Consider the following 14170-nt stretch of genomic DNA (forward strand, 5'->3'; position numbering starts at 1 on the left):
TTCTGACGTGTCACGTAGACTAGATTTATGACTTTATACTCAAAACCACTAAATATTAACTTCCTCACAGTTTATAGAGTGAGACTCTTTCTGTCCACGTTGAAACTTCAAAGTCTCTCAGTGTCGTCAGGTCCAGCGTCCGACCTGTGACAGGAAACATGGAGAACGCTGCAGCTGCAGACGCGTCTACACAAAGAGTCTCATTCAGTGCTACACACCCTCTTAAAGCAGGAGCTACACACCCAGACCCCTCCTCCTCCTCCTCCACCTCCTCCTCCTCCTCCCTCCGTCTGTACTCCCGCCACCACACGAGGAGGAAACAGGCATCAAAGTGCCTCTCACCAACCTGCCACTTAATAATGTCAAGGTCACGGAGGTCTCGCCAGACGCAGCGAGCATGCTGGGAAGTTTGTCTGGAACTTATGCATGTGCGACCGCAGCAGCTAGAAAAACAAACGCCGGTATCATTTGTTTCATTTTACAATCATCGCTCCGGTGATTTGGCTTCAGGTACGAGCGTCAGGATAATTCTGACTCCATCTGTTCGCTGCCTAATGATTTCACACATTACTCATTTCACATTACGCTTTTTAAACACATTCGAATATGTATCCTGAATCAACCTCACATTACATCTGTTACTAACCAAATCCACAAAACGTTGTCATGTTACCAGACAGTTTACCTCCAGTTTCCTTCTTCTGTGGATCAAGGAACACGTCACAACTTAAGAAACACTTTTAAAATCTTTATTATTGTGCAGCAGACAGAAAACTTAAAATATAAAGATATCTGTGGTATGAGACTCAACCCCCCCCCCCCCCCCCCCTCCCTCAGGCCCTGAACAGCTCTTCATGCTGATCACGTCCCCCCCCGTCCGGACCTTGACCCCGGTGTCGGCGTCTCCAGACTCCAAAGCCATCAAGTCACGTCCTCTCTGCTCTATAGGAAGTGCTGATTAAGAGCAGCAGTTAGAGCAGGAACTGGAGCAATCTGCCTGACGCGCCGCTCTGCGACTGCTCACTCAGCAGCGAGCGGCTGATTAACAGGCGGCTTTATGGCTCAGCCGGGACAGATGGTGGAGCGGCGTCCTGCCTGCCTTCACTCGCTCTCACCCGCTGCCAGGGCCGATCAGGGGAGACGCAAGAGGAAAGTTACTGTAGAACAAAGTCTGGATCAAACATGTGCATATAGGAATAAACTACAGGCACATGCAAATTCAGAAAACCCTCTTTGAGATAAATGGTTTGTTCCGTGTCCCGTCTGCTAACGAGGAGGAGCTGTCGTGGCATCAGTCTGTGTTTACAGTCCCCTGCTCACACACATGCATGAATGTTTTGTCTGTCAATGTGTGAATAACCTGCAGAAGTTGGCTAGACTCTATTTATCAGTGATTCATGCACTTGTTATTGGCTGGACACAGACAAACACATGAGTCATGGCTGCAGACTGGCGAGACAAAGAGGTGACGGTCCCTGTTTACACTGATGATTTGCAGCAGACTGACTGACTCACTCTCTCAGTCGGTCCTGGGTTTGGTTTGACTTCGCTGAGAATCCCAAAAAAGTAGAAGAAGAAGCAGAACATGTCACAGATCCCCCCCCCCCAATCCATCCACCCGCCCACCGCTGACTTCCTCCTGAATGTCACATATCTCTCATCACTTCCATTTCCATGATCCCGGCCTGGTCTGGGATCAGCTCACGTAGCTTATCTGCTGCTGTTTTGCTCCATTTTTTTATTACAGAATCGTAAAGTGAATACATGTCGGGTCAGAGTTCCTCCTGTAGCTGGAGGGATGAAGATGGCGTGTGTTTCTCATTCAGATGGAAATAGGCCGAGGCACTTTCCAGCTGCTTTGCATGCAGCTTGCAGCGTCTGCAGCACAAAACAGAAGCACAGATTGTTTTCCGAGCAGAACCGGGTCTCGAAGGCCAAGGTCACTCGCTCGGTGTTCGCTGGTGTGATTGCACTTAATTCGAACCATCAGCAGACACGCATGCGGCCGTGCACAGACAACAGCCAACAAAATCATACACAATAAGTTAGTAACGGGAGCAGAAGTTAGGATTCAGTCCCCCAACAAAAGAAAAACACACCACTCATCCCTCTTTCGTCCCCGGCGTCCATTCAGTCCCATTCTCTTTCCATTTTCACTGTGGGGACGTTTATGCTATTACGCAAAGTGTAAATCAGAAAATGAACAACACAACGATCCATTTAACACAACAAACATCACATAGAATAGCCAAACCGCTGGAAAATAGATCCCATCACAGCACCAGTGAGGTCAGGATCATTCTCACTGTTTCTACAGGAAGAAACGAATCCCTGCTCAAACTGCTGAGACACAATGTTCTGTTTATTCAGGAGAATCCACAGCTTTTCACTTTATTATCTGAGGACGTGTGAGAGCATCATACGAGGAGACATGAGGAGACATGAGGACAGGTGGCCGACTGTACCATCCAGTTAATATGAGGAGCATGAAGCTGCAATCGCCTGAATCAAAGACGTGTGTTTGGAGAAAATACCACAACGAAATCTGTGAAGTGTTACCTCCTGCTCCATGTTTGTGTTAACGTGGTGACGTGTGTTGTGTGTGTGCAGGATGGAAGAGACGGTGCGGACGCTGCTGCAGAATCAGGGCGTCCTGGAGCAGACTGCTGGGGACACAGTGGACATCATGAAGGCCTACAAGGTAAAACACCCAAATAACGTTTTCTGGAAAAACACACAAAAATCCACGAGTTATTTAATCGGTGGAAAAGTAAAAGAAGCTGAGAAAAGAAACCGGAGCTGAAGGAACCTGTGAATTCACTGATCGCACACATTAGACCTGTTGTGTGTTTGTTTGGTGGTTTTCCAGGTGTCTGACTTTGAGTGTTGGATGAATCCAGACTGAGTCAAGGTGAAGGCGTTCTCCGTCGACCCTGTAGCGTGAGAGAAATAGCCGCTGGGAGTTCTCGGAGAGGCAGAGAGAATAAGTAATTCTGTTTATTTCTGAAGCGCGGGGTCGTCTCCGGGGTCGTCTTCACAATTTGGATCTTAACGTGTTTACTCGGTGAAATGCTGCTGCCTCCAGACTCCAGCAACACAACTTCTCCTGCTCCCGACCTTTTATTTGAAGCCTTGAAGATAATACATCTGCAAATATTTATTAAGGGGTAAACTCCAGGCGTTTGTTTTGAACGTGACAGCCACCAGGTTATTGTCCTCGACGAGCAGACATGTCTCCAGGGAGCAGGAGAAAAGGACACGACGAGGACAGAACGTGTGCAATAAAAACTGAGGCTGGACATTCGCTCGTCCCCGTGATTTAAAGACAGAAACAGATGTAGAGAAACATCTTTGAATGATGAGAGCAAATAAAAGTGGGCAGTCAGAGAGAGACGAGCTGTTTCCAGTGGACGAGGAACAAGGGACTAGCAGCTCTGTCCTGAGGTGTGACAGCTTCATAGTGAAGATATGACTCTTATGAAACATATGGGAAATTAATACAGTGCGTTAGAATGCAAATGATGTGAAGACACGTCCTTAATGAGCTGGGTTCATTACATATATTCTCCAACTCTGTGAACCTGGGTTCTTAATCCTAATCTCATCAGGTCCAGAGTTCAGGGGTCCAGGACCAAATGAATACATAACTATTATGATGTAATATATTCAATCCTTGTTAATAAAACTAAAGGTAAATTGAAATGAGGTTTATGTCACCATCACTGTGGCTGTTTGTCTTGCTGCTGGAAAAAGAACAAGGTTGATTAAATTAGATTGAATTTATTAATTTACTTTTTTGCCCACTCAGGTAATAACTGAGCTCTGTGCTCGTCCACATATGGATCAATAAGAAATAATAATAATGATAATCCTCAAAGACACTTAACATGATTACAAAGAACAGATCAAACTATACAAATAGAATGGTAATTACACATTGAATGATGACACATGATTAAATGATTGAAAGTTGAGTAGATTTTCTATTAGCTTGAGAATCAGGTCACAACCAAATGTCTTGATTGAAAATCAAAGGTCCTTTTGACTCAATCAGCCCTCGTTATTTATTAATAATATTAACGGGAAGCTAATTTAACGACAAGCCATGATAAGAATAAAGTGCAACAACATTTGAAAAGAACACACAACAGCTAAACTCTGATGCACACTCTGTACTGAGCCGTGCTCACACAGCGTCCAGGAGAATGAACCTGCAGGTTGTTATGTTATTCCCAGTTGATGTATAACCGAGCGCCGCCCGCTCCTGCTGCAGCTGTATTCTGTGTATTCAGCAGACAAACTCAATAACTTGAAAGGGCAGCGTGAGGATCGAGGTTCCCCTCCACCCCCGCCAACGCCTCCTCCCTCCCTCCCACCCACCTCTCTCTCTGTGGAGATAATTACGCCATCTGATGAGCCGCCTCTCCGAGCAAACCGCAGACTCCAAACAAAAGCAAACTTAGCCTCGAAAACAACTCTGAAAACCTGGTTTATGTTCAGAGGAGATCGGATCAGGGAGAAAACACAGAGATATATGACACGTTCACGATCGAGTGCAATCAGGACAGGTTTTAATATTTCTCTATTTGGAATTTAATGGAATTTAAGAGGATGAGAAATCACCGTCCTCAGGATAAATCTGATATCGTCCTTGTTTTCATTAAAACCTGCAGATGATCCAGTTAGGGCTGCGACTAATGGCTCCTCTCATCATCAATTTATCTCTCAGTTATTTTATGATTAATGGTTCAAGGGAGGGACTCGCCCATAAGGTCGCAGGATGAAGTCGAGAGGTCACGACTCGATCGAGAGGTCACGACTCGATCGAGAGATCAGGAGGAAAAACAAACAATGTTCTGCTGCTCACGTTTAGAGCTTCTCTGACTTTTCTTTAGTTTCCTTTTGACCACAAACTATGAGAAACTTCCCCAAAAATGTCTAAAGTTTGATTTAATTTGACAAACTAAATCTGAAAGTATTACGTGTACTTTGTTTTTTAGCCAGCAGGGGGCGAACCAGATGTTCCAGCTTCACTTTTAAAGAGCTGTCATGTTTCCCAATCTTTATTTACAGTTAATTCTTCATTCATTTTTAATTCTACTGGATAGTTTTACCATCTCAGACCTCAAATTAAGCTTTTCCTTATCAAATATTTGACTTATGACTTATAGCTGAAGTAGCTGCTGCTTTATTTAAAAAAAATCCCCACCTTAAACATCTGATATCAACGCTCTTCGTAGTTTCCCAGAACCTCAGGTGACGTCTAGAAACTCCCTAGTGAATGCTTTTCAACTTCCAACAAGAAAACAATCAAATTATAAATCAATGAAGTATTTATTTCACCTCTAATTGTGTTTATTTAGCTTGAACGTTGCTGTGACCCGATGTTCAGTGAAAGCAGAAGGATCCAAAGAGTCCTTGGAAAAAGATGAAATAAATCTCCAGAGTGTGACGGGGAACTCGTCGTGTTTTACTTTCTTCCGTTTGGTGCTCGACAGAACACACGCCTGATTAGGAGCTAATTATCACCGGCAGAAAATGATCAGACAGCCGAGAGAGAAAGAGAGGAAAGAGAGGAATAGAAATCTGGCAGAGAGCGAGAGAAACCCGGCGAGGGCAGAGCCGAGCATCCAGACGAGATGAGCGCCCTCAAGGTCACTGCCACTCTTTGGAAAACAAGTGAAACATGATTAGGGATCAGGGGATGTTTTGGAGCTCTGTCGCTGAAGCTGCCTCCTTGTTGTCCCATCTGCTCGTCTGATCCTCTCTCCACGTCTCTGCCTCCGACTCCTGCCTCCTCGCTCCTTCTTCATGTTGTCATCCTCCTCTTCTGAACGCCTTCCTCCCATCTGCTCAGGTTTCCACTTTGCCAAATTCCCCCTTTCGTTCTTCTTCTCCACTTCCATCCCTCTAACCTTGCGTCGTTGTCTGTGCTTCAGGATAAACTCTCGGAGGAAGAGCAGAAGCAGCACGACGGCCCCGGAGAGAACGGATCCCCGCCGGCGCCTCGAGCCGAGCCGGACCTCGGGCCGCTGCCGGATGCCGATCCTGAAGCCAGCCAGGCAGAAGAGGACAAAGACAAAACCCTGCTCCTCCTGGAGCGCCTCAACGCCCTGGAGGTAACCACTTCACCAGCAAACCTTTTGTGTTTCCCTTCTACCTTCTTTCCCTTTGTTCCCTTTATCTCCACCTACCTTCTCCGGGTCCGTCTTCACTCCTCCACTCTGCCTCGCCTGTCAGAGTCCGGGCCTGGTTGTGTCTGAAAGCATGACAGCGGATCGTATTCTGCAGCTTTCATCGTTGGCCGGGCAGAGTCATCCTGCGAGAGTCTCCTCGAGGCCCTCGGGCTGAACTCCGGCTCTGCTTTATTTCCCTCCACGCTCGGGAATCGAAGCTGAACTCCACCACGAGCCGCGAGCGGCAGCAAGAGCCTCAGTCGTCCAGGCTGATTGTGTTTTCTCCTCGTGCCACTGGACTCCCATCCTCTCGGATCTCTGCAGCAATTAAAAGACTCTGACTTAATTAAATTAAGCCCCGAGTCTGACCTGATCATTCCTGAGTGGCCCCACGCGGCTGCTGGAGGATGATGTTGTGGTTGAAGGCGTTCGACAAACATAAACAACAATATACAAGGGGGGGGGGGGGGGGGGGGGGTAATTTAATTATTTACCAATTTTAAAATAAGACCTTAAAGCCACCGCTGCTGCACAAAGAGCTGTGATCAGTCCAGCAGTTTTTGTGTTATCCAGTAATTTGTGTTAAACAAACCGGGGGTGAAAACATGACCTTCCATGATGGAGGTAAAACCAAACCAAGCGTCCAATAATCAGACTGACTTCGTCCTCTAACCAGAAAATAAAGTCCCTGAAAGCACACAGAGTTTAATGTTAAACTCATTCACAGAACTAATTAAGTCTTTACGTTGTTTTTCTGTTTCTTCCTCCAACGTTACACTAAATCCTCCCTGGTAGAAAACTCTCCCTAATTAGAGCAAAGTGCCAGATAATCGCTTGTTGCCGCTCGGCTCTAAGTTATCGTCTCAGAGTGAGTCCGGCTAATCGATGTGATGAAGCACATTACCTAAACATAACGTTTTTTAAATGGCTTTATCAAAACCTATCTGCCATCTTATTCCGTTCAGCAGCGCGGCCTGATGGATGCAGCTCCGTGGGGACGGAGCTGGAGCCGTCCATCACCGCCTGGCTCCACGCTCCACGTCCACTGACACTAAGTGAGCGCTCCACTGGTACTGCTCATTAACTGGGCTGGAAAACCCTGCAGGCCAATTCATGCAAAGGCAAATTGAAGGTTTGCACTTGTTGCAGGAGGAATGTAGTAGAAGTACACATGTAATTATTCAAATACTAATAAAGTATTCACGTCAGGGTTGAGCCGACAAAATACCACTTGTGTTGCATCATGTGGCGACAGAGCAAAGAGTCAGAAACACTTTGTTTTGTGTCTGAGGTAGAAAATAGGTTTAATAATCAATTTCAGGGGATTCTTTCAAATGCAAAAAGTTGCTTTTATCGCATAAAAGTCTAAATTTCACACGTGAGAAACACCAGTGGAGTTAAATCCCATCACATGCGTGTTCCAGGGCCTCCAAGTTTTAATTAGTCTCTGTCTCTGTGGTAATTGGATGTTTTGGATTGTAATTATGTTTCCCACGTTTTCATCAAGGGTCTGGTAGTTTCTACTAAAGGGCAGAGGCCGGTGGAAACCAGGCCGGCTGACAGCTCCTAATACGCTGCCCGACGCTGACAAATTGGAAACTCCTAGAGATCAATAGGGCGCCGCCTCGCCAGCCTGGCAAGTGGAGAAGATATTCTTATTAGGTCCGAACTCCAAATGGCCCGCTGCCCGCCCCAAAGTTCACCATCATAACTTCCATCCCCTTGACCTTTCCCTCTGTGGTTCTTTGCACATTTTGTATTGGCCCTCCTGGCTCAGCGCTGACATCTGACCTTTCGTGGAGCGGGCCTCCTCGCTGCCGCGGCTCCTCTTGATTGCCGCCTCTGTCTCCGCCGCTCTGTTGTTTTCGTTGTGTCAAATGTAACCAAAGTCCCTGTGAGGTTTGCGTTGGCTGACACCGAACGCCTCCGTGTGCTGTTTGCAGGAGCAGAACTCCACGCTGGCCTCGGAGAACGAGAGCCAGAGGGAGCAGTACGAGCGCTGCCTGGACGAGGTGAGTGTTGTTTGTCTTGTTTAACCTGACCCCCCCCCCCCCCCCCCCCCCCCGCCCCCCCCGCTGCACCCAGGGAGGCAGCGTGACCCGGCAGATGTTTTACTCACCTTGAGAAGATCTCCAGTGTGTGAACGTGTGTCCTGCCTCCACGTGAACAGAATGAGCGTTCAGGTTTAATGAGGTCCTGCTCTGCACTTCCTGTCTCCCACTGGGCGGCAATTTACCTGAGAAAGGTGGAGGTGAAACGCTGATGTTAACAATTATCCTAGAAAAACACTGTGTCATACTTCTGAGGCACTAAAATCTCTCATATCTCACTTTAATAAAGAGATTTGTTTCGGTTGCGCTAAATTAGGCAATAACCTCAGGTCCCTGAAGCCTGGACTATGTATAAAACTTTATTTATCATCCTTTTAAAACTCTTATGCACAAATAAGGAGTCTGCAACATTAGGACCAACTGGTAAAAATACACAAATCACCCACTGGTCATATCATAACAGCAGAGCTCCACTCCCCTCTGTTACTTTTCTGCACCACCATCATAACCACACCATGTTCGATGCTCAAATCGGCCCCATTACTTGAGTCTGGCTCATCCTTACCCTGACGTGAACCCGTGGTTTACAGAACAGTGCCACTCCTCTGCCCTCTGGTTATTAATGGGAGCCTGATAAGTGTTGTTCAGGGAGCCTCGTGAGAGGAATAAACCGGCGCCGCTGCTCGCTGGATGGCTCCAGGATAGAGGGGGGGGGGGGGGGGGGGGGCGCTAAGTAAGGAGAGGAGTGTGTCCAGCGGGGGCGAGTTGGACCAACGGGCTCAGCAGAAGACTGGGGAAGACGGGTGAGGAGAGAACAGGGGAGAGACAGAGAAGAGGGGTGGGGAAGAAGATTGGAAATAAGTGAAAAGAAATGAGATGATGTGATATATTTTCCAGTGAGAGTCTGCACCCCCCCACCCCCTCCCTGAGACGACTCCGCTCTCCGTCTCCTGTGTTTACTCGTCAACTGTTTTGTGGTTGTTTTCTGTGGAAGGGAGGTTTGCTAATGATGTGGATTTAACGATGGAAGCCGTGTGTGTCCCTCCAGCCGCTGCACACAACACAGACCCAGAGCCTGCTTCGTGACAGAAGGGATGTCTATGGGTTTTAATGTCAGACCAGCTGCACGTGTAAATATTTGTGCATGGCCAAGCTTGTTTTTTAGTTCACTCACTCACTTGAAAGTCTGTAAGAACTCAAAGTCTCTGTCCGAAACCATTAGAGTCGGCTTTCGTTGGATCGCCCGGTGGTTTCTACAAGAGGCAGATGTGTGAGTCGTTAACGCCGGGGTCCTCGTTTCACCAGGTTCACTCTCATCTCCGCTCGCTCCATAAACGAAAGTGAGCGCACTCAGAGCAGCTGATGTGGCTTCACACGTCCTTAATGGGCCAATCAATGGGCCGTAATCGGAGAGGCTCCTCCATGGGCGCTGCGGTCTGAATGTGGGCGAGTGTGAGAGTGTGAGACCGATGAGGCCTCGGCACAACATCACTTAAACCGGGAACGTCTCTGCTCCTACATGTCGATACCCCCATTAGGAAGAGAGTTAGACACCAGAAGACATGAAGTGTGTGTGTGAGGACATAACAATTCACCTTATGTGTATATTGGGTCTGTCTACAGGAGCCTGTGAGGGTCATACACGCCCCAGACTATCACAATGTCACATTAATATGACTCTTCTTCTTCTTCTTCTTCTTCTTCTTCTCAAGGTGGCCAATCAAGTTGTGCAGGCGCTTCTCACCCAGAAGGTTTGTCTCTTATTTCCATTTTTATCTGTGAGATTCACGATTTGGTTTGACAACGTACTGGAGTTATTCTTTCATTGTGATGTTCTGACTGTGCTTCCTCTGATCCAGGATCTGAGGGAGGAGTGTCTGAAGCTTCGGACCCGAGTCTTCGACCTGGAGCAGCAGAACCGGGCGCTGGGCGTTTTGTTCCAGCAGCGGATAAAACCCGCCTCAGACATGCTCCTCCAGGTCAGTGCCCAGCAGAGGTTCACTGCTTGAGACACTAAGGAGATTCACTGGAGCAAGTGGGGTGGGTGGGAGGGGGGGGGGGGATTATCGAATTACTGTAGGTGGAGGCGTACTCACGCTAAGGGTTTTAAAGAGCTGCTCTGGATGCAGAGGTTATACATTAGCCACTGAGCTCCACAGCTCCACAGACCTGATGGTTGCTCTCGGTGCTGCAGTGTAAACCTTCCCCGCTCACACTTGGCCCCGCTCACACTCGGCCCCCCCGCTCTCGCTCGGCTTCCAAATGAAGCAGCAGCTCCTGCAGCTCACACGCCCGAGCGGCTGTTCTCATGTATTTGAAGTTATTTTTCTCTTTGGGTTGTTATTGAAGTGCTCCGGGGTCTCCTCCGCCGCTGAAGAGAGACGCTGCACATGAGACAGTAAATACTTTGATTTAAGAAAAGTTTCACTCCTTTGTATCCATCTTTTATTTTTTGTCTCCGTCAGAAGCTGATCTCTGGTCTGTTCTGAAGCAGAGAGAAAGAGGCGTTTAAAAGCGTGAATTCCTTTTAGTTGTTTTGCTTTTTATATGTGCAGTTTAAATTATCTTATTTCTAAAGGTCTAGGGTTCACATATAAACAGAATTCCTAAATCTAGATAGATTTTCTGCAGGAAGAGATTGTTCTTCACCTTCTCCGGCTCCTCTTCTTCATCCTGAGATATTTTATTTTTCCAGTTTCACGTCAGACATTTTGCCGTCTCACATTCGGCTCCTCCAGGGAATTTCCAGGAACATGTGCAGACCTCAGTGCAGCTTTGAAAAGCAGCTTAATTCACTGAAAGTGTAATTATGAAACCGACAGACCTGCTGCTGTGTGTCTGACCCGCTTGTTGTCAACTGGCATCGCAGGCCAGTGGGCTCAGTTCGGGAAGTAGGATTTCATTTACCGTGCAAATTGCCGCGGGGCCCCCCTCGCTGTCAACATGAAACGAGCATGCAGCCACAGAGAAAAGAGAGGGAAACAGAGCCGTCAGTCCTTCTTGAGTGGAGGAGAAGAGAGAAATTGTAGAGATGAGGATGAAAAGAGATGAGGCGAGCAAGGGTAGATAAGCGGGCGAAGGACGGGACGTTGAAAATGGAGAGGGATGAGATAGCAGAGGACCGTGAGCGCCGAGACGACAAGGAGCCAGACGTGAAAAACTCAGGGCCAAATAAAAAGCGGCAGAAATGGAGTAAATGGAGTAAAGAGAAAAAAGAAAGGAGGAGGAAGGAGAGATAATATGGCTGTGGGTGTGTTGTAAAGCTCCCTGTCACCTCCTGCTACTTGCAGCTCCATTATTGGACAGACTGGGAGATCGTCAAGTGAAACAGCAATATAGAAAGGCTGAAGTGGGATATTGATGACACCACTGAGGGGACCAAGAGGGGCTGTGTCCCTGCAGATGGGAATTCAGCCTCTCACAACCACAGTGGAGTTGTAATGCATAGAAATTCAGCCATGACAGTTTTCTTTAAGATGAATTCAGCTGAAAAGAAACAGACGCAGGGCTGAGGCGGTATTTCAGTCCGGCTGGTTTTCAAAGGGACTGGGACCGGGCTCTCTGATTGGTTCATTTCGTGCTTCAATAACTGTTTTTACCCCCAAAATATTCCTTTTTAACTTCTGTGTAAATATCTGAGATTTATTGAGTTTCTTTTGTCCCGCGGCGCCTGAAGCAGACAGATTTACTTTCACAGACACAAGTGTATCATCTCCCATCTTCCTCTGGAGCTCTTTGCTTATCAGTAATTAAAGGTTCCCTCGTCCCCGCGGGCGTCTTCAGTTCCTCTGATAAGGACCCGTGATGGTGACCGCACCCATCACTGACTTAAAAAATCATGCCACGTATTCATTTCAGAGAAAACCTGGCGTTGAGTTAAAAACTGACGGTTGTTTTCGTTACACCGCGACAGCCGAGGAGGAAATAACCAGTGCACAGTCCCATCCACTTATGCTGCTTACCCAGTATGACAGGCAAGTGGCTATTGAGCGGCCCATTACCGGGACAAATGCTCTCCGTGTCCGAAGCTCCTCCAGGGCCCCAAGGACACGGCGTGGACGCCAGTGACCTCATTACTGCAGCTTGTGTAGTCACACACTCAAATAAATCCATCAGCTGGAGATTTCTGCAGAGTTTAAAATCACAGGAATTCAAGCTTTCATTTCCACGAAAACATTCGCTTTTCAGATGTTTGTCGTCTTTGTTGTGTGTCTGTTTGGATCAGACACATAGAGCAGACTCTATGTGTGTGTGTTGTGTGTCTCAGGACACCTCAACCCCTGTGTTTCTGACAGCAGGTGCCAATACTGATGTATTTGTTTGGAAGCTGCTATTCTGGGCTGATATTCATTATCTTGAAATACGAGCGCTGTCAAACCAGAAGCGACACAGAACAGACGCAGTAAACTTCTGCTTCTTCTGGAAAAGGACACAGTCCGGCACTAATGTCATTACTCACCACATTATCTAATAATTAATAAAAGGCCAATATTTGCATGATATATTACAGCCTTCTCTGCATTAATGGGGATTTTGTGATTAACATTCTTGACTTAGATCTCGGCCTTGAACCCGGTAAAGTTCAAGTTGCGTACACCCGCCCTTGTCATCTACCGTTTCCTTTGACCAGCCCCCCCCACTGTGACCCTCTGACACTATTGACTGAATCCTTGATGAGGCTGCTGAGGAGGTGAAATCCGGCACGCCACGATAAGATCAGAGCCTCCTGTGACACCCCCGCCACTCCCTCCCAGAGAGGATGGCGAGGAGGTGCAGGGATGCGGCATCGGCAGCGAATGTCAAATTTCATGACTTTAAAAAGTGGATAAAAATACAAGCGGCATCTTTAGAGTCCAAACCGGTGCAGCCGAAATCATATAAATCCTCCGTATCTGCTTATTTAAAGACAATAAGTAATATTTGGTGGCAGTTATTTATGATTTTAACAACAATTCAGAAATACACCGAATCAAACAAGGTTTTGCCGGAGATTCAAGGTTCTATAACTTCAAATAGTGAATAACACTTACTCTTATCTCTGAGCTTGGTATCGATCTCTTCCCACGGCACAGTCACCGAGTCTCTGTCGGTTAAAAGTCGCCGTCCCTCTGAAGCTTCATCACGAACTCGCACCGGAGACTTTCCTGGATGTAACGCTTGAAAGTTGAGGAGAGAAGATGACGGCAGAAAGCAAAGACATTGAGAAATCGACCTGTTCTTATTTTTGAAATGTTTATGACGCTGATGGAAAGATTCGAGCAGCTGGTTTTCCTTTTTCTGAAGGTCACTGCCTTTTATAAAACACAAATAGATGTGTGTGTATGAGAGTGTGTGTGTCGCTCCCTGAGTGAGCATTCATTTATTAATTCTGCCTCCGGAAGGAAACGAAGTGTACGATCAAGTGTTTTGTTCCACCATATTTCCAGTTTAAGTTAATTTGAGCGCAGGGAACGTTGTGTAATTAAGCTCAGGGATTAAAACGTGGAAATATATTTGGTTTTGTACCCCCCCCCCCCCCCCCCCCCGGAAGAGTTAAATAACTGAGGAGGCTGCGGACGAGCGAAGGAATTAGAGGAACAAGAGGAATCCCTTACTCCCTGATGCAATTATTTCCTATTCACATTCTTTTTTTTATTTCCAGCCAATGACATTAATGACTTTGAGGCGAGATCCCGAGCTCTGTGTGGCGCCGCTGGAGGGAATCTGATGTGCACTTGTTCCGCAGTCAAATTATTGTTCTGTAAAAAATTATTTTTTGTATTTTGAATGCATGTTTTGGACATTTACGAGTCAGAGGATTTAGTGTAAAAGCTGGAAAATAAAATAGATTTGAAGGGGTTTTTCTGAGACGCCACAAAAATAATTTAACGTCATATCTCTTCATCGTTCTCTCGTTTGTTGTTGCGTCCATCCCGGATCATTTTTAATTTCCTGAAATCCCTG

General features: G+C 46.9%; 1 protein-coding gene across 1 annotated transcript in view; it reads left to right on the forward strand.

Annotated features, from left to right (window-relative positions):
• The window catches only part of LOC128431124 (nck-associated protein 5), a 100947-nt gene that overhangs the window by 70632 nt on the left and 16145 nt on the right, over positions 1-14170 (forward strand). Inside the window, exons 9-13 of the mRNA XM_053417346.1 lie at positions 2611-2701; positions 5940-6119; positions 8120-8188; positions 9940-9978; positions 10087-10206. Coding sequence (XP_053273321.1) covers positions 2611-2701; positions 5940-6119; positions 8120-8188; positions 9940-9978; positions 10087-10206 — 499 coding nt within the window. The remainder of the gene's footprint in view (positions 1-2610; positions 2702-5939; positions 6120-8119; positions 8189-9939; positions 9979-10086; positions 10207-14170) is intronic.

Source organism: Pleuronectes platessa, chromosome 24 (genome assembly GCF_947347685.1).
Source record: "Pleuronectes platessa chromosome 24, fPlePla1.1, whole genome shotgun sequence".
In the NCBI taxonomy this organism is placed as follows: Eukaryota; Metazoa; Chordata; class Actinopteri; order Pleuronectiformes; family Pleuronectidae; genus Pleuronectes; species Pleuronectes platessa.